At 28.9% G+C, this 19,661-nt stretch overlaps 2 protein-coding genes across 2 annotated transcripts in view; one reads left to right on the forward strand and one right to left on the reverse strand.

Annotated features, from left to right (window-relative positions):
* Nucleotides 1-7,067, reverse strand: part of LOC130667740 (uncharacterized ENTR1 family protein) — a 33,618-nt gene extending 26,551 nt beyond the window's left edge. The window contains exon 1 of the mRNA XM_057469564.1: nt 6,546-7,067. The gene's annotated coding sequence lies outside the window, so the exon portion shown is untranslated. The remainder of the gene's footprint in view (nt 1-6,545) is intronic.
* A 2,102-nt stretch (nt 7,068-9,169) lies between these two features.
* LOC130667742 (homogentisate 1,2-dioxygenase) lies at nt 9,170-19,344 on the forward strand. The gene is made up of 8 exons (XM_057469569.1): nt 9,170-9,307; nt 12,837-12,972; nt 13,222-13,346; nt 13,598-13,784; nt 14,036-14,215; nt 15,793-16,016; nt 18,090-18,216; nt 18,580-19,344. The coding sequence occupies exons 1-8, from the start codon at nt 9,290-9,292 to the stop codon at nt 18,891-18,893; spliced, it is 1,311 nt and encodes a 436-aa protein (XP_057325552.1). The 5' UTR covers nt 9,170-9,289; the 3' UTR covers nt 18,894-19,344.
* The last annotated feature ends 317 nt before the right edge of the window (nt 19,345-19,661 follow it).

The following is a 19,661-nucleotide window of genomic DNA, read 5'->3' on the forward strand; positions in this document are numbered from 1 at the left end:
TATATATTTCAATCCATTGACATTATTAGATTACTTATTATCAGCTTTTATAAAAATTAAAAATGCATACAAATATATATAGTTAATCTAATTAACGATATTTTAAAAACTAATGACTAATGAAAATCAATTACTTTATTTTTTTTCAATTTTTATTGAAAAAAAAAAAATTTTTGAATATAAATGAAAGTGAAACATATGAGACCATAAAAAAAATCTTTCACAAAAAATGAAGAAAAAAATTACATCACATTATTTTAAAATTATACTAGTTTGTGTTCATAAATCCATGAAGGTCGAATTTAAACAAATTTTCTTTGTCACTCTACCGAATTAAAAACAATCGAAAAAATATATATATATATGAATAACTCTATTTTACCACGTAAAGTACTTATAAACTCATCATTTATTATAATTATTATTTATTATTTTTTTTTACTTCCTATGTTACAATACATAAACGTTATTTTCTCATGTAAGAAAAATAGTGTAATAAATTATTTATATGATTGTAATATTCCTGAGAGAATGGTAATGAAATCATGAGATATATTTTATAAAGATAAAAACATGAGATCTCTCTTTCTTATATTTGATAGCTAAAAAAAAATATGATTAGAAGATAAGTGTAATAATATTCTTATATGATTTAAGATAAACATATTTAAAAGTTAATCGACTAGAACTTGATAACATGCAAGAGATAGATATACTAATTCTATTTACTTGTTTTTTAGGTTTAATATTATAATGATGATAGTTATTAATTTATGTAGGTGAAGGACTTTGAGAATATACGATGTATAATACTTTTATTTATGTTTTTATATTATATTTTCTCGACAAAGTACACCGCCTCTCTCAAGAGTTTTCACTCGCGTGTACTGACTCCGGATGTCACTTACCGCAAACTTGAGTAAGTTGATTCTAACTGACTTTCTTTACACATTCTTTACACTTGTATACATTTACAAATTTATATTCATATGTGTATTTATTTTTAATTTATATATGTATTTAGTATTACGATTGTTGTTAGAAAACTGAGAAAAAATTATTTTTTATTATTAAAATTATTATTTATTGGAGTAGTGTTGAAAATTAATCTTAGTAAAAAAGACCGGGGCAAAATGAGACATTAGTTTTACGACACTAAAAATTATTCGTCGAAAGAAAAACGGGGTAAGTTGGTCAGCCAAGACGGTGTTGCAAATTGAAATTTGCAGTAAAATCTTTTTTTGTTTGTTTTCTAAATTACTTTGATTGAAAACTGGAATAAACTGATCCTGAGGTAAGATGGGCTATTATTGAAACTTTATATAGCTTACTCCTTAGTTTAGTTATCGAAATGTTTTAATTGTCGCATATCAAGTACAAAAAATTAAAGCAAAAAATTGTTTTTTCAAACAGTCCCAGAGAGGAAAGTACGACTGGCCCAGGCTTAGTTCAACTATATAGGACTCTGGCCGATGCTTGCTTGCCAGACCTGGCCCATACATCGACAAAACAAATAAATTTAATTAAAAAAAAATTTTATTATTGTTAACCTAATAGAGTTTGTGATCATTAACGTTTAAACTATTCAAGTGAGATAAATGATGTGAAAATATCTCGGTGAAAATTCTGGTGGGCTCTGGGTACGAACTGCCATCTTTCTGATTGCTGGGTCTGATCGGTTATCTGCTACTGGACGAACCTACTAATGTTGAACTGATACTTTTATATGATCTAATTATCCATTTTACTACAACCACTCGGTTTTATGAAATATAAAGAGCAATTTAATTAATATTTTCGATTAAGAAAAAAAATCATAATTTCGTATTATTTTTATTATAATTACAAAATTTTTTAAAATAAAATTTATTAAATTTAATTGATTATTTATCAAGAATCTAGTTGAATTATCTTGCTCTACCACCATTATTAAAGATAACGTTTATTATGAAAATTCATGAGTTATTTCTTAATTAAATTAATTTTTATAAGCAAAATTATAAAATTACGGTTGTTGATTGCAAATAATAACGAACTAAAAAATATTTTAATTATTAGTTGTAAATAATTTTAATCGGAATATTAAAATATTTATTAATTAAAACTTATTTTAATTCAAAAATAAATAATTATTAATTTAAAAAACCATAATAATAAGTTAATTGAATAATTAATATAAAACCTGGGTTAGCCAGTACTGGCCCAAAAATGGGTAACCAGAGGTGTAGCCGAACTTGGGTAATCCTACCTTGGCCCAAGTCTGGGTTGCCATTGAATGATCAAGGCAGGGGAACCCAGACTTGGCTTAAACTCGGGTAATCATTGGGTCGTACAAGGCTAGGTTACCCAGTCCTGACCCAGGCCCGAGTAGGGGAGAGGTGCTGCAGTTGTAACAAGGGTTAATTGTAACACTTAATGAAAAACTATTAAAAAAACTAAAAATTATTATTATTCTTTTTTTAACTTATTCAAAATAGTAGATTATTAATGAGATCAAAGTTTCAGTTATTAATCTTGTTCCGATATCAAAATATTGAGAGTCGTTGAAAATACGCGTGAAAACTTTTTTTTGTACGCTTTACAATTTTTTTAATAACAAATTTGTTCTCTAATGTTATGATGTAAGACTTGTACTAATACTTTAAGAGACATGTCAAGAGTATTGTATAATCGAGTTTTATATAGATTTACTGATTATTGTTATTGTAATTAGATTTTTATTAACAATTCAACATGAGCGTCAATTATAACACTTGAACGAGTAGCAATTGTAACACGCAGAGTCGTGTATGGGATCTGCGTAAACTAGATGCGCCACAAATCTACTCTGGGATAGTGTAATTTTTTGATTGTTTCAATATTTATAAATATTTAATAATTTATGCTAAAGATCCCAATATATGTGATACTATAAGTTTAAATACTTGACTTTAAGAGTTAATCAAGTATAATAGTATGTATTAAAACTGAATAATAAAAGCAATTTGATGAAAAATATCTATTTCGTTCTGTGTTACAATTGCCCCTGCACTGTGTTACAATTGCAGCCCACGCGCGCCGCCATCTTGGCCCCTGACTTTAGTTAAATAAATTGATTTTTTAATAAGTTAACATTGATTTTTTACTAATTAACTAAGTCAGTCACTTAAAAGATACTATCAGCTAACTTTCTGACAGTTTTTAAGTTTACTATCTTAAAAAAAACAAATGGAATAGAAAAAAATAAATTTTTTTTTCTAACTGCAGCACCTCTCCCCTGATGATTGGAATGGCCAGGATTGAGTAACGATTCTTGACCCAAGCGTGGGTCAATATAGACGTGCCAAAGCTAGGTTCCCCAGTGCTGAGCCAAAGAAGGCCCCTTCGTTCAACTCTGGCAGCTCCTGCATGGAATGGCTCATTTTATCTTAGCCCTGGCGGTTTTGAACCACCCTGGAAACACGGTGGAATCAGGGTGGTTACACGGTGGGCTTTTTTTCATTTTATCACCGTGGAATCAGGGTGGATACACCGTGTAACCACCCTGATTCCACGGAGGTTACACGATGTACCCACCCTGATTCGAGGGTAGTTACACGGTGTACCCACCGCGATTCCACGTACATCGCGTATTCACCGTGGATACACCGTGGAATCAGGGTGGTTACACGGTGTACCCACCCTGATTCCACGGTGTATACACGGTGATAAAATAGCACAAAACCACCGTGTAACCACCCTGGATCCACCGTGATTTCACCGTGTTTCCACTCCCACGGTGTTTCCAGGGTGATTCAAAACCGCCAGGAAGAACCAGATGTTTTCAGTTCTTAATTAAATAATTCAAATAAACGCTTCAAATTATTTTTTAACTAAATATTTTTTAGTGGCCAAACTACCCAAGCTGGTCAACTGACCCCGTCCTTTTTTACAAACTACAAATAATAATTTTTAAACGGAATATAAAATTGTTTTTGTCTTAAAAATGGGGTGTTATTTTGTTCTAAATACCTACCAAAACAATGGTGTCTCATTTTGCCCCGGTCTCCTTTATTCTTATTATATTATTAACATAAAAATATTCAAAGTATGCTAATATCACGTGTCACAGCTAATTGAATAATACAAAACAAACATGTAAAAGAAATGAATAAATAGACGAAAGACAAGTGTATGGAGAAAGAAGAGAAAGTGTTGATTTTCGAATTTCATTTTATCTATAAACATAAGAAATCAATTTTTTAAAAGAAATTAAGTTATTTAAAAATATATGTGATGTATACATATAGTTTTATTACTTTAGATTTATTTAGTTACTTTGTCACGTTCCACTTCTTATTTTCGATCATTACGATTATTTTAAATAAATTTGTGAGAGCAAGAAATATATTAAGTGATTTTTATTTATTATTTAAGTAATTAATTTATAAAATTTCTTTTTTACTTTAATAAAATTGAGTTGTTTATTAATGTTGTTTTAATGATAATAACTTGCTCATTAATTCATGAAATAAAAAATCGCAGTGTTGGTAACTTGGTACTCTTTGTCATTTGTATATTTATATATACTAACATTAGTTAAATTATTACTTTTGATTAATCAGAATTAATGATCGAAAGAATATAATTTTCTGAACCACGTAAGAATTTTTATTTTGTAAAATACATAATTATTTAATATGTTGATGCAAAATATATAAATACAAATTTTTTTCCTCGTAGAAGATAAATGACAGTTGAACATTGTGAATATTAAATTCTTCATGACAATATATCAAATCACTTACAGTAAATAAAAAAAATGTTAATTTTTGAGAAATATAGAACAATATTTTTAATTATATTTAATAATAATAATAAAATATTTATCATAAAATATAAATTTTGAAACATTGTAACAAATAAATTATTATCGCAGGTGTTTCATAAAAACAGTTTTAATAAATATATGAGTAATTGATAAATGAAAAAAATGTAATCAACGATCATTATTTAACTTGTGTATAAATAACACTTCATTTAAACATTGTCCTAAAACTGTAGTGGCAATCTCGATCAAGTTTAGAGCAAATACTATATCTATATATATTAGGATAGAGTGAGAAAAAAAAGTTATCTTACTATCTTGAGGTGTCCCATTAATTTTAAAAATTAGAAAACGGTTTCTGCCTAAAAATAAGTGACATATTGCTTTTGATTGTTGAAAAAAGAGTCTTCTTTACTATAATTATTATTATGCACATTGTACTCATAAAAGACCAAATATTGAATGAAGTAAAAAATCGCGAAACATTGATTCTAATGATGTTTTAGCGTTAAAAGCTGAAAAACTGTGTTGAATGCCGCCTCAAGCATCAAAATCGGTTAATTAGTTCGAAGAATATCGGTGATGAAAAATTTAAAAAATAACAATTTACTTGATTTTTCTCAGATAACTCATATTGTAATTCCTCATATGTTCCAAAACTGATACTGGCCCTGTAGCTTTAAAGTATTTGATGATTGCTACATAAATTATTGCAATCGATTCGTTAGTTTAAATAATATCACATGCTAACTTTTATTGTTCGTTTTTACTAATCAGACACATTTATTATTTTTACTAATAAGATTCATTGTCTCACACAATACACGCGACCTCTCAATTCTTTTCGACCTGTGAAAAGCTACTCTACTTATATTGTATTTCCTGGGGCGGCACATTACATATTTTCTCACGACAACTTCAAGATAAATAGACCGGATAAAAGTAAATAATATATTATATATTTAAACACTTACTTTATTCATTTTAAATGAAATGAATAATTGACTGAAATAATAACAATTACACAAAAAGCAAATAAATTATTTTCTCTCATGCAAAAATATATATTTTTAAATTTAAATTCGATTTCTCACGCATTAAATTGAATAAGAGAAATGTACAAAATGGAGCGTTAAATTACAGTAAGAAAAAAATTAAATTACTTTTCTATATTTAATGACATATTCAAAATAAGTATATCAAGTACATATTTTATTATATTTGTAATTATGGTAATTGTATTATTCAATTAATAGTAGTGACATTAAATGAATTTATAATAATATTTTAAAATCATGTACAACCGCTAGTTGTATCTTACCGATAACCTACTTCCGGATCACACGGAGAGAAAGATATTGTTAAGTTACACGCGCGTGCGTTTTATATCCCAGTTTCCGTCTTAGTTGACTAAGCGAATAACGTCGTGTTATGTGTGTATTAGTTTGTAACACTTCTGTGGGACATTAGTTCTCACAATTTAAATAAAAATAATAAATTTTTATATAAATAAATGAATATACTATTTATCTAATTTTATGAGTAAATATCACTTTGCAAATAATTTAAGATAAATAGTAAGTGTAAGTACATACATCAAATTATAAAAATAAAATCAAACGTAAATATTTATAGCTAAATATCAATATCATTTTTTCTTATAAATTAATTTGTTAGTAAAATATTGAATGTGATTATAAATAAGTAAATGTTTTCTTAAAAAATTACTGTGGAAAAATAGAATAAAATTTTTACTGACCTATATCAACTTTCGAATTTATTTATAAAAATCCAATTGTCACTATTAACAGTTTATTTATAAATTTAACAATAACTTTAAGTTTTTACTCAATATAACATGAGAGTAATTTTTTAATAATTAATCAATTTACTTTAACTTAATTAATACACAAGTCACTGAATAACATATTGATTAAAATTGTTGAATTATTTGTTTGTTATTAAACTGATTTATCTAGAACTTGTAATAAAAAGTACATATATTTATATATATATATTTTTTTTTTTAAATTATTTCTGAAATTACCGGTATTAGTATAAAGTTAAATTTAAAAATAAAACGATTAAGATGCAATGGCGACACGTTATTAAATGAGAGACAATGATGAAATCGGAGTCTCTCGGACAACGAACTTATAACCGACACTAGAGTGTCCGAGGCGGCAGACCGGGACTCTCGTGTTGTGTATATATGCTTTTCAGCTCTTAGTTCACCTGGTTGATTCTAAACCACCAACTGGTGAGCTGGTCGCTACGGGATTAAGCCTCATGCTTCTCATGCCTCGATGCTGTTCAATTCTCTCTTTCTTTTTTCACTCGTCAATGTCTTCCTTTAATAACTCTTTCTCTTTCTGAAATTCCCTCCAACAAACTCATATGTCTATGGTATTGCTTTTACCTGTGCATTTTATGTTGATGCTCTTGCCATTGCTATGGCTGTATAGAAATACCTCACATCTAAACACACACGGTACATTTATGTTGCAGTTACACGGATATCCGCGTAGAGTATCACTGAAGATGAGACAAATATTTCAAACTATCATCATGCAATATGTATTACAATAATTATAAATATACTTATTGGTAACTAAACTAATATAATGTTTTAAAATACATTTTAATATTCATTTCTAATGTTTAGAAATTTAGATAATCAAATAGTTAGTACCAATTATTGAATACTGTATGTAATAGTGTAACACTAAGTGGTAACATAATTTTTTAAAAAATATTAAACTCAAATTAAATATATTAATGTTCGAACCCACGCTACTGAACATAGTTATTTTGTTATGAATTTTTTAAGTACCGAAGATTTCATAATTTTTTTCATAGAATTTCCTATAATATTTTATTTTATTTTTTAATGTTTCTGGAGGTTCTAGAATTTTCAATCAAAGAATCCCCTTGCAGTTTTGCATTATCACGGTTGAAATATTGTCAATTGATCATGATTTCTTGGGAAATTACCAGCTATAAATCTTTCAAAGTCTGATATTTTGGCGATAAATAACTAGTACATTTGTGTAACATTTTTTCTCAACTTGCTTCAGGAATATTTACTAACTTAACGGTAGATATATTAATATCTGCAGACAAAAAAATGTAGATCTTACAAGCAGTCTAGAATTATTGTCGATGTCCTCGATAAGTCTAGGATTTTTCAAAAAGCGAAACAATATGAAAAGTATTCAAAGTTTCAAAAATTTAATCAACTTAGTGCAGATAATTGTAGAATTTTTCTAAACACTCAAGTGAAAAAATTTCCAAACACACGGTTAAATATACATTTATAGACCAATTTTTTAAACCTATTTTAGGCATACATGTAAGCGAGTTAATAAGAACGTGTCGAAAATCTCTTTGCACCGAAATGATGTATGAACTATGTATCAGACATTCTATTAAACTGTCGCACTGTCTCATACACGGAAAAAAAATTCTAGTTAAATTTACGATTCTAACATCGTAATTTGTCCTATTGATTATTGTAGTGGTGGACTAGACTTTTAACATTGTAATTTTTATGATGTAGCGTTGGAAATTTCATTTAAGAAATAATACTTCAGACAAATAATACCAAGTCTTAAGCTCTTTAATATAAATTACGATGTGAACATTGTAAAATTTGAAGAGAAATCTTAAATAAAAGAATAAAATAATAATCGTTCGCTAGTTGGATTCGAACCCGAGTCCTTTCGAGTGCGAAGTGTCCGGCGCCTTAGACCTATTTTTTTTTAAATTAAGTTTATTTGCAAAATTCATACAAGGTCTTTTTGTTACATAGTTAGCTGCAATATTTAACTTAAAAAATAGCTATAATTGTCACAAAAGTATTTTTAATTGTTGGTCCCTGGAGTATGGGCTGCTCACGATCATTTTTTCTTAACCTTAGTGGTACTTTTCATAAGTTTTTTTAGTAATGAGTCTCTGGTATTAAAGATAGATAATTATAAAACGGATTTAGTTAGACGTCTGAAATTTTCAGGATTTTAGTATTTTATTAGTACCTACATATCCGCCAAGTATCATTCAAATATCTTTCTGGGGCCGATTCACCATACTTATACCCCTATGGCCTTTACTTAACAACTAATATCATTAATAATTATTCATTCATTATTACATATTTTTTGTTGTTGTTTTTTTCATAATATTTTTATAGACTCGAAGTAAATATTAAAAAAAAAAAACGATTTTTAAAATGTAAACAAGTTTGTGTAGTATGCAAATTATATTACAGGAATTAAATAACATGGACCGCTATCAGTAGCGCTGATTGGTTGATATCAAGTCGCGTAAACATGTTTAAAGTCGTCACAATCTTTTACACATTATAACTTTACTTTAAGGTCATCGGGTGTTTTCTATAAAACGCGAGACACCAGAAAGATCTTCAGTATTTGTTAATATTCGATATTCAACTAACCAGTGAAAGAATTTGTCTAATAATTATTGTTTTCACTTTTTATCATTATAATGAATGAAGAACTTAAGGTGTGATTAATATATTTTTACAGTACTTTTTAGTTTTAATATTTTTTTTTTTTCAATTCAAAATTTTTTGCAAGTTTATTATGTCTCATATATACGCTGTATGTAGATATGAGCAAAAAAAAGATACCAAAGTGTGTAATGGATTTTGTTGATTATAAATTTATGATAATAAGATAAGAGGCCCAGTACCTGATCAGGGAACTAGTACCTGATCACTCCGTGTATTTGTATATCTATATCTACCAAATTTGATTAAATATAGATATTCAAATACACGGAGTGATCAGGTACTAGTTCCCTGATCAGGTACTGGGTCTCTTACCTTACATCTACACTTATCCAAAAAATTAAAGGAACAACGAAATTTTATAAATTTTTTAGTGATTTTTGGAAGGCTCTATTTTCGTGAAAAATGATCGTATCGAAAAAATAAAAAAAAACCAAATTGAAGCTTGAAATCTCTAGTTTAAAGATCTTTCAGTAAAATATTTTTTTGAGCCACGGTTTTTGCGGAATCATGAGAAAAAGCTCGAGACGAAATTTTTCTAAATTTTTTGGTTTTGCTTTTTTAGGTCTACGGGGCCGGGAAAAATTTAAAAAAAAAACGAATTCATGGCTCGTTTAGGAAATTTATTCAGCTACAATTTGCTTTTTCTCGTTTCTCTGTACGACAATTTGCTGCTGAGATATCAGCCTTCAAATGAAAAAGGATCCTTTTGTCTTTGATTATTGATATCTCGGCAAATAATGGTCACACAGTAATTTAAAGGGCAGTTTAAGAAACTTGAATAAATTCCCTACAAGTTTCATTTTTAATTTTTTCCATCCTTGATATCCATTTGAAAAACCCTTAAAAACTGGCCATTTTCTGGTTTTTTAGTCAACTCATCGCTACTCTGTAAATATTGATAAAAAAAAATAATGTTGCCAGGTAATTTTGCAGCTTAATGTTCCCCCAAAAACCCTGAAAATTTTCAGATTGATCCATTCAACCGTTTGTCCGGGCCGATTGCTCAAAGTTTTACAAAGCAATTAAAGGAACAAGTTTTGTTCCTTAATTGGTGTAATCATTACCAAAATGAAAAAATCAATTTTTTTCGGATTTTCTTTCATTTTTGCGTTAGTTATTCAGTAAATGTAAGGTAAAGAGAAAAAAAAATCGGTCTATCGGTTGACCCTGCGGGCCAGCCCTAAAACTTCCCGTTGTTTCGAGCTCCTTGAGCTTGAAAACTTTGTCGAGAATACATTTTCGAGCTCTTCGAGCTCAAAAATACTTTTGTATGCCGTTCGTTTAAAAAAAAATGGTTTTTCACCATTTTTTCTTCAACGATATCTCCCAAACGAATAAACCGATTAAGACGGTTGAGGTGGCAATCGACGCGTTTTATCAAGTTCTAAAGCTGATCAAATTTTGAATTCGATTTATAGAGTCGATTTTGAGATATTTCAAAAAAACTAAAAAAAAAAATTTTTTTTAATTCTTTCGACAACGGTTTCTCTTGAACGAATGAACCTATTTTGATGGTTGAGGAGGCATTCGACGCGGCTTATACAGCTCTAAAGCCCAGTTGATTTTGGGATCAATCCATCGAGTACGTTAAAAGTTATAAAAAAAAAACATTTTTGAAACAATTTTATTTTTGGAATATCTCTGAACAAGCCCTACCGATCAAGCTCAATTTCTCACAGGTTTAAAATATTGACAAGCCGCGTCGAATGACTCCTTAAAGTTCAAAATCGGTTCATCCGTTCAAAAGATACAGGTATTTACATACGTACGAACATACACACATACACTCGGACATCATCTTGAAATTAGTCAGAATAGCTTCCTAGGACCTCAAAACGTCGACATCTGATGAAAATTCGATTTTTATGAATCGGAGCGAAACCTATAACTTCCCGAATTTTTGAAAATTTTCAATTTTTTAGCGGGAAGTTAAAAATGATTTGTGAGTATTACAAAACCAAAAATAGTTGTCACGATAAAGAAAAACATTCTTAATGATAAAAACAATTAAAAAAAAAAAATTCATTTTTTGAAGGGGGGCCTCTCTGCTCCACAAAAAAAAATTTTTATTTTTATTCTTCGTATAACTCGTAAACTACATGACCAATCTACCCCAAAATCTAATCAACTCTACACTGAAAAAAAAAATCGCTAGCTGCTAGCGATTTTTTTCTTTAGCAGCTAGCGATTTTTAATCGTTAGCTGCAAGCGATTATTTTGCTAGCGGCTAGCGATTTTTTCTTTAGCAGCTAGCGATTTTTAATCGTTAGCTGCAAGCGATTATTTCGCTAGCTGCTAGCGATTTTTTCATTTGCAGCTAGCGATTAAAAATCGCTTGCTGGAAGCGATTATTTCGCTAGCTGCTAGCGATTTTTTCATTTGCAGCTAGCGATTAAAAATCGCTTGCTGGAAGCGATTATTTCGCTAGCTGGAAGCGATTTTTTCTTTAGCAGGTAGCGATTAAAAATCGCTTGCCGGAAGCGATTTTTTCTTTGGCAGGGAGCGATTAAAAATACTGTTTATATCATTGAAATAAATTTATAAATATACATATTCATATATATTTATACATATATATAAATATATATTTATATATTCATATATATATATATACATATATATATATATATATATATATATATATATATATATATATAAATATATACAAATATATATAAATATAAATATATATATATATATATATTTATATATATATAAATATTTATGTATATATATATATATATATATGAATATATAAATATATATTTATAAATTTATTTCAATGATATAAACAGTATTTTTAATCGCTCCTTGCCAAAGAAAAAATCGCTTCCAGCAAGCGATTTTTAATCGCTCCCTGCTAAAGAAAAAATCGCTTCCAGCAAGCGATTTTTAATCGCTACCTGCTAAAGAAAAAATCGCTTCCACCTAGCGAAATAATCGCTTCCAGCAAGCGATTTTAAATCGCTACCTGCTAAAGAAAAAATCGCTTGCAGCTAACGATAAAAAATCGCTAGCTGCTAAAGAAAAAATCGCTAGCCGCTAGCGAAATAATCGCTTGCAGCTAACGATTAAAAATCGCTAGCTGCTAAAGAAAAAAATCGCTAGCAGCTAGCGATTATTTTTTTCAGTGTAAGTTTTGGTGAGCCCTTCCGATTGCCACCAAATACGTTCAAATCGGTTGATTCGTTCCAAAGATATCGTCGGACAAAAAAAAGATTACACACACACACACACACACACACACACACACACACACACACACACACACACACACACACACACACACACACACACACACACACACACACACACACACACACATACATACAGACACTCGGAGATCATTCTAAAAATAGTCAGAATAGTTTCCTAGGACCTCAAAACGTCGACATCTGATGAAAACTCGATTTTCGAAAATCGGACCGAAACCAATAACTTCCTTTTTTTTGAAAATTTGAAATTTCCTTGGCGGGAATTAAAAAAAAATAATAAATAAGTAATTAATTTGAATTACAGTATTTATCAGGGTTTGGTAATGAATTTGCAAGTGAAGACCCTCGTTGTCCAGGTGCATTGCCAGTAGGTCAAAATAATCCACAGAAATGTCCTTATGGTCTTTATGCTGAGCAATTGTCTGGGACTGCATTCACTGGTGAGTTCATACATCTGTTCAGTTTATATAATTCTTTTTTATTTAATAATAATCATTAAATGTTCTTAAACTTCAATTGTATTTTTTTTATTATTCAATTTAAATTCTGTTACTTTACTAATAAATTTTTTAATTTACTTAAGATGAGTTACGAAAAGATTTGAATGTTTCTTTTATTTTTTAATTATCTGCATTTAATATTTATAATTATGCAGAGTAATTTATCTACACTTATTTTTATTGTTAAAGCACCACGTGAAGAAAATAAAAGAACGTGGTTTTACCGTATAAAGCCATCAGTATGCCGTACACTTCATGAGCGCATTAAAACAAATAATCTTACACATGAATGGAAAATAGCTGATCCCAATCCGGTAAATTTAATAATTTTATTAAATCAATCACTTAAAAAAAAAAAAAACATCTAATATTTAATAACAAATTTTATATTGAGATCAATAGTAAATATGACTCTTGATATAAATTGATAGATTCATTTAGTTTCTTAAAAAATGTCAGGTCATATTAATCATACTTGTTATGTCAATAAAATAAGTCGTACGAAATAAGAAAAAAAAGAACAATCTATTGTAGAAAGCTAAGTGAGTATGTAATATATTTATAGCTACGATGGAACGCATTTGACTTACCAACACGTCAAGACCTACCAGTTGACTTCGTTGAAGGTCTTCATACGCTTTGTGGTGCTGGAGATTCTCGTAGTCGTCATGGAGTAGCTATTCATGTTTATTTATGCAATGCTTCTATGAAAAATTCAGCTTTTTATAATGCAGATGGAGATTTATTAATCGGTATAGTTTAATTTTTTTATTAATATGCCCCAATAAAAATAAAAATCATTCTAAAAATGTTCCAAACAGGTTCATAGCCGTGAACTTCCAAATTTGAGACAATTCTGAATTTTTAGCTGATCATTTGTTGAACTTTGAAAACATTCATGAGTAAAAAAAAATTTAACTGCCATGAACTTTTTTGGTATGATTGTTTTCTATATATGGGTGTTTGTATAAATAATAATTTACATTACATTATTATATTTTAGTACCCCAGTTGGGAAATTTATTAATAACAACGGAATTCGGCAAATTGAACTGTGAACCAAATGAAATTTGTGTAATTCAACAGGGAATGAAATTTTCTGTAAATGTTTTGGGGCCATCACGCGGATATATTTTAGAAGTTTTTGATAATCATTTTCAGTTACCGAATCTTGGGCCAATTGGTATGTTGATTTAAATACACTCCTCATAAAAATTAAGGGAGCAAGAAAATTTTATAAATTTTTTACTGATTTTTGAAAGGCTGTATTTTTGTGAAAAATGATCGTATCGAAAAAATTAAAAAAAGCAAATTAAAGCTTAAAATCTCTAGTTTAAAGATCTTCCAGCACAATAATTTTTTAAGCCACGGTTTTTGCAGAATCATAAGAAATAGCTCGGACAAAATTATTCTAAATTTTTTGGTTTTGTTTTTTAGGTCTACGGGGCCGGGAAATTTTTTTTCAGGAAAATCCATTTATGGCTAGTTTAGGAAATTTATTCAGCTACAATTTGCTTATTTTTATTTCTCTGTACGACAATTTGCTGCTGAGATGTCAGTTTTCAAATGAAAAAGGATTTTTTTGTCTATGATTATCGATATCTCAGCAACTAATAGTCGCACAGTAATTTAAAGGGCAGTTTGAGAAACTTGAATAAATTCCCCAGCTCAAGCTTCATTATCGATTTAAAAAAAAAACAATTTTTTTTTCATCCTTAATATCAATTTGAAAAACCCACAAAAAATGGCCATTTTCTGGTTTTTTAGTCAACTCATCGCTACTCTGCAAAGATTGATAAAAAAAGTAATGTTGCCAGGTAATTTTACAGCTTAATGTACCCCTAAAAACCCTGGAAATTTTCAGATTGATCCATTGAACCGTTTCTCCGGGCCGATTGCTCAAAGTTTTACAAAACAATTAAAGGAACAAGTTTTGTTAATTTCTGTAATCAGTACCAAAATGAAAAAATTAATTTTTTTCGGATTTTCTTTCATTTTTCCGTTAGTTATTCAGTAAATGTAAGGTAAAGAGAAAAAAAAAAATTTCCAAAAAACGAAAAAAAAAAAAGAAAACCCGAGTAAAACGTAAAAATGAAAATGTAAAGAAATTCTTGTTTTATCTCGTTTTTGGAAAAAAACCATAAACTGTCCATTTTTTCTAGGTTTTTCAAATTGATATTAAGGATGAAAAAAATTTTTTTTTTTTTAAAATTGATAATAAAGCTTGTGGGGAATTTATTCAAGTTTCTCAAACTGCCCTTTAAATTACTGTGTGACCATTAGTTGCTGAGATATCGATAATCAAAGACAAAAAGATCCTTTTTCATTTGAAGACTGATATCTCAGCAGCAAATTGTCGTACAGAGGAACAAAAAAAGCAAATTATAGCTGAATAAATGTTCTAAACGAGCCATAAATTGATTTTTCAGAAAAAAAATTTCCCGGCCCCGTAGACCTAAAAAACAAAACCAAAAAATTTAGAATAATTTTGTCCGAGCTATTTCTTATGATTCTGCAAAAACCGTGGCTTAAAAAATTATTTTGCTGGAAGATCTTCAAACTAGAGATTTTAAGCTTTAATTTGCTTTTTTTGATTTTTTCGATACGATCATTTTTCACAAAAATACAGCCTTTCAAAAATCAGTAAAAAATTTAAAAAATTTTCTTGCTCCCTTAATTTTTGTGAGGAGTATAGTTAAAATGAAATCTTTAAGTTATTTTGATCTTTGAAAAATTTGATATTTGATTATGTGGCTATAGGAGCAAATGGTTTGGCAGCACCAAGAGATTTTCTAACACCTGTTGCATATTTTGAAGATCTCGAAGAAGAATTTAAGATACATTGTAAATATCAAGGCGAATTGTTTGTATCTACACAAAACCATAGTCCATTTGATGTTGTTGCTTGGCATGGAAATTATGTTCCTTATAAATATAATTTGAATGATTTCATGGTCATTAATTCAGTTTCATTTGATCATTGCGTAAGTTGCGATAATAAATTTTTATTAACCCTTGAGGTTCACACAGAGCCCAAAAGACCCCAGATAATTTTACATTCCAAATTTCTGGATCTAGTTCTTAAATATTTAACTCCAGATATCTCTCATAGCTATTCAGTTTTTGCACGAAAAAAAAAACAGGAATAATTGACTTTCTGTTGGGTATTTATTACATTTTAAAATAGCAACGCAGTGCTTCACAAACGAAACTGTAAAAATTACAGATTGGGACTGAGCAGTAAGTTTTACATTTTAAATTTGTAATATTGCAGTCTCACAATGTATTCAAGTTACTGTCTCGTACTGTAATTTTTCGTACATTTCCTTGAAGTATTACACGATACGCATTAAAATTTACAGTTTCATCTAGTGATATTTATTATTTTTTTCTTCAAATAATCTCATTTGAATAGCTGCAAATACTGATGTAGCATGAGAATCTTACAGCTCTAACCAGTAATATTTATTTTTTTAATATATTTGATCTATTTTTTTCAGGGTAATTTTTCTCGATAAATAATTATCAGAGAATTGAAAAAATGATTAAACAAATTATATTTGATTATTTTTTTAATGCTCACTTTCTAAATATGCTATTTTTTTTTAATATCAAATAATGTCAAACATCAGATACTTAATGTTTGACAACATTTTCATTATAGAAATGTAAAAGACTTCACGGCAAGACAATTATGGTAACTGTTCCCGTAATTTTGTGAAATTTTTTCCTACACCATCATATAGGAATTACAACCATAAATTATCGGAGCAGTTCCTATAATTATGGGAATTATTCCCATAATGTATAGAAAATATTCCTATAAATTATAGAAACCATTCTCATAAAATATAAGAACCATTCCCATAACATTATAGTAACTATTCCAATACCATTATGGGAATAGTTCCAATACCAATATAGGAACCATTCCTATAATATTATGGGAATGGTTTCCATACTATCATGAAAATATTAATTGAAAGAAAAGTGTGGAAATCACTTCTACAATACACAGAAATATTATTAAATATAAAAACCGAAATTCAAACATATAAAAAAAAATTTGCATTTGGCAAAAACATTAAAATTTTTACCAAAATTTTTTTTTTTTTACAAATGAAGCGTCGAAGAAACTTCATTTGAATCTCTCCCTATCATGAGAGAAATTTCTACACTATTTTGCAAAAAGAAATTTTTATGATATTATGGGAATAGTTCCCATAACATTATAGGAATAGTTCCCATAATATTATAGGAATAGTTCACATTCCATTATGGGAATAGTTCCCATACTATTATGGAATTGGTTCCCATATTGGTATAGGAACTATTCCCATATCATTATGTGGTTAAATTCGATAATTTGCCGAAAATTTACGGTATTTTACCGCAATTGACCGTGAGTTACTGTATTTTGCCGTAAATTACAGTAAAAGGACACAATTTACCGCCAACTACGGTAAGTTACCACATTTTACCGCAAATTTGCGGTAAATTACCGAATTTGACCTAAATTACGGTAATTCTGCCGGATACCGTAAATTACGGCAAATTACAGTAATTTACCGTAATTCCGATCCGCTAGGGACAAAAATCGATACTATTCCTTTCAAATGATTAATTGATATGGCTATAAAATGTCTTATCTTGTAAACATATTAATTACTAGTTCATATTTAACTCCAACTTTGATTGCCACAAATTTACATAATAATATATTAATTAAATGGATTATTGTTACTTGATGAGTTCTATCAAGTTCTGTTATTATAACTTATGTGATATTTGGACATAAAGAATTTATATTAAGTTTTGCTGATGAAGTCAAAATATAATTGACGAAACGTTCAAATAATCAATGATTTAATTCTTTTATTTAACCTCGTCCAAATTCCTGAGATTAAAAATTATTGCATATTAATTACGTTAATTTCTACTGCGCTGATCAGAAATATTAGGGTCCTATAGACTGATTTGTGTCTTTGAGAGTTAATTAATAATAGAAAATTAAACGTATGAAAATAAATAAATATATAATTCGTTTTGATCTACAGGATCCGTCAATTTTCACTGTTTTAACCTGTCCATCATTAAAACCAGGAACAGCAATTGCTGATTTTGTTATTTTCCCTCCGAGATTCTCTGTTCAAGAAAATACTTTCCGTCCACCTTATTATCACAGTGAGTAGTTTAATTATTTTTAAACTTTATTACATTAAAATTTGTAGATCTTATTCAAAAAGTTTCATTTAAAGTGGAATATAGTTAACGATCTAATTGTTTAAATAAAAGAGAAAACATGGAATATTCACCAAGTTGCATAGTTAATACGCGAGAATGTCAATCATTCTAAAATAAGACTATTAGACTGTATTGTCTTATACTCCATCATTTCTTTGTAGAGTTTTCCCTTTTTCTCTGTTGTCACGCCCACTGACGAGGAAATTGTGTATTTTCTGTGCTACCCACTTTTTTTTTATTTGTAAAAGGCATGGAAATTATTGTTACAATAGAATAATTTTGTTTAATTTTTTTTTTCCTTAGGAAACTGTATGAGCGAATTTATGGGATTAATTAAAGGCTGTTATGAAGCTAAAGAAGATGGATTTCAAGCTGGAGGTGGTTCTTTGCATACTATGATGACTCCACATGGTCCTGATGTTAAATGTTTCGAGAGTGCTAGTAATGCTGAATTAAAACCTGAAAAAATTGCAGAAGGTACAATGGCATTTATGTTTGAAACTTCATTATGTATGGGCTTAACTTCTTGGGCTGCTGAAAGCAAAAAACTTGATGCTAACTATTACAAATGTTGGAAAGGATTGAAAAAATATTTCAATGGTAATTTTAAAGTTTAATCATATATTCAAAGTCTATTGATATTTTTATTAATTTTTGTTATATCTTCAAATTATATATAAATAAAATATTTTTATCAAAATAAATTTATCTACACGGAAAAAAAATTGTGGTTCTTCCAACCACAATAGTGTAGTAAACCATCGTAGAAGCGGGTACTCTAATATGAGGTAAAAGATACTACGTAAATAGTACTGACCACTAAATATTGTAGTAAACATTAATGATTGTAGTGGGCGTTATTGCACGTGTGTGGTTGAGGTTACTCCTAGTTGGAGTTGGCATTTCTTTACTCCAACTTGTAGTAACCTCAACTACAAATGTTGTAGCAACTACAATTTTTTTTCCGTGTATAATATTATAGTTAAATAAATTGTGTACGATATTATGGAAAAATAATTTTTCTTTGTAATATTATATGAAATAAATGGTATTTTTGAAGTATAGAAAGAAGCGGGTACATGTTTTTTATTTACAAATAAATAGAAATGATATGATCGGTGGATTTACCGTAATTTACGGTGGTTTTACCGTAATTTACGGTAAATCTTCTCGAATTTTACGGTATTCTACGGTAGATTTACGGTAAAATTATCGTAAATTTACGGTAAATCAGGTCTGCTAGGGTAAGTATGTTTTTAATGCCTGCCCCGACATTTGCGACACGAGCGAAGCGAGTGCTGCTGGTCGTGGGGGCAGGCATCAAATACATTCGAAGAGTCAAGACTGGTCATATTTTTTAAAAATAAATTAATTTCATTTTATCA

The sequence above is a fragment of the Microplitis mediator genome, chromosome 5 (genome assembly GCF_029852145.1).
Source record: "Microplitis mediator isolate UGA2020A chromosome 5, iyMicMedi2.1, whole genome shotgun sequence".
Classification (NCBI taxonomy): domain Eukaryota; kingdom Metazoa; phylum Arthropoda; class Insecta; order Hymenoptera; family Braconidae; genus Microplitis; species Microplitis mediator.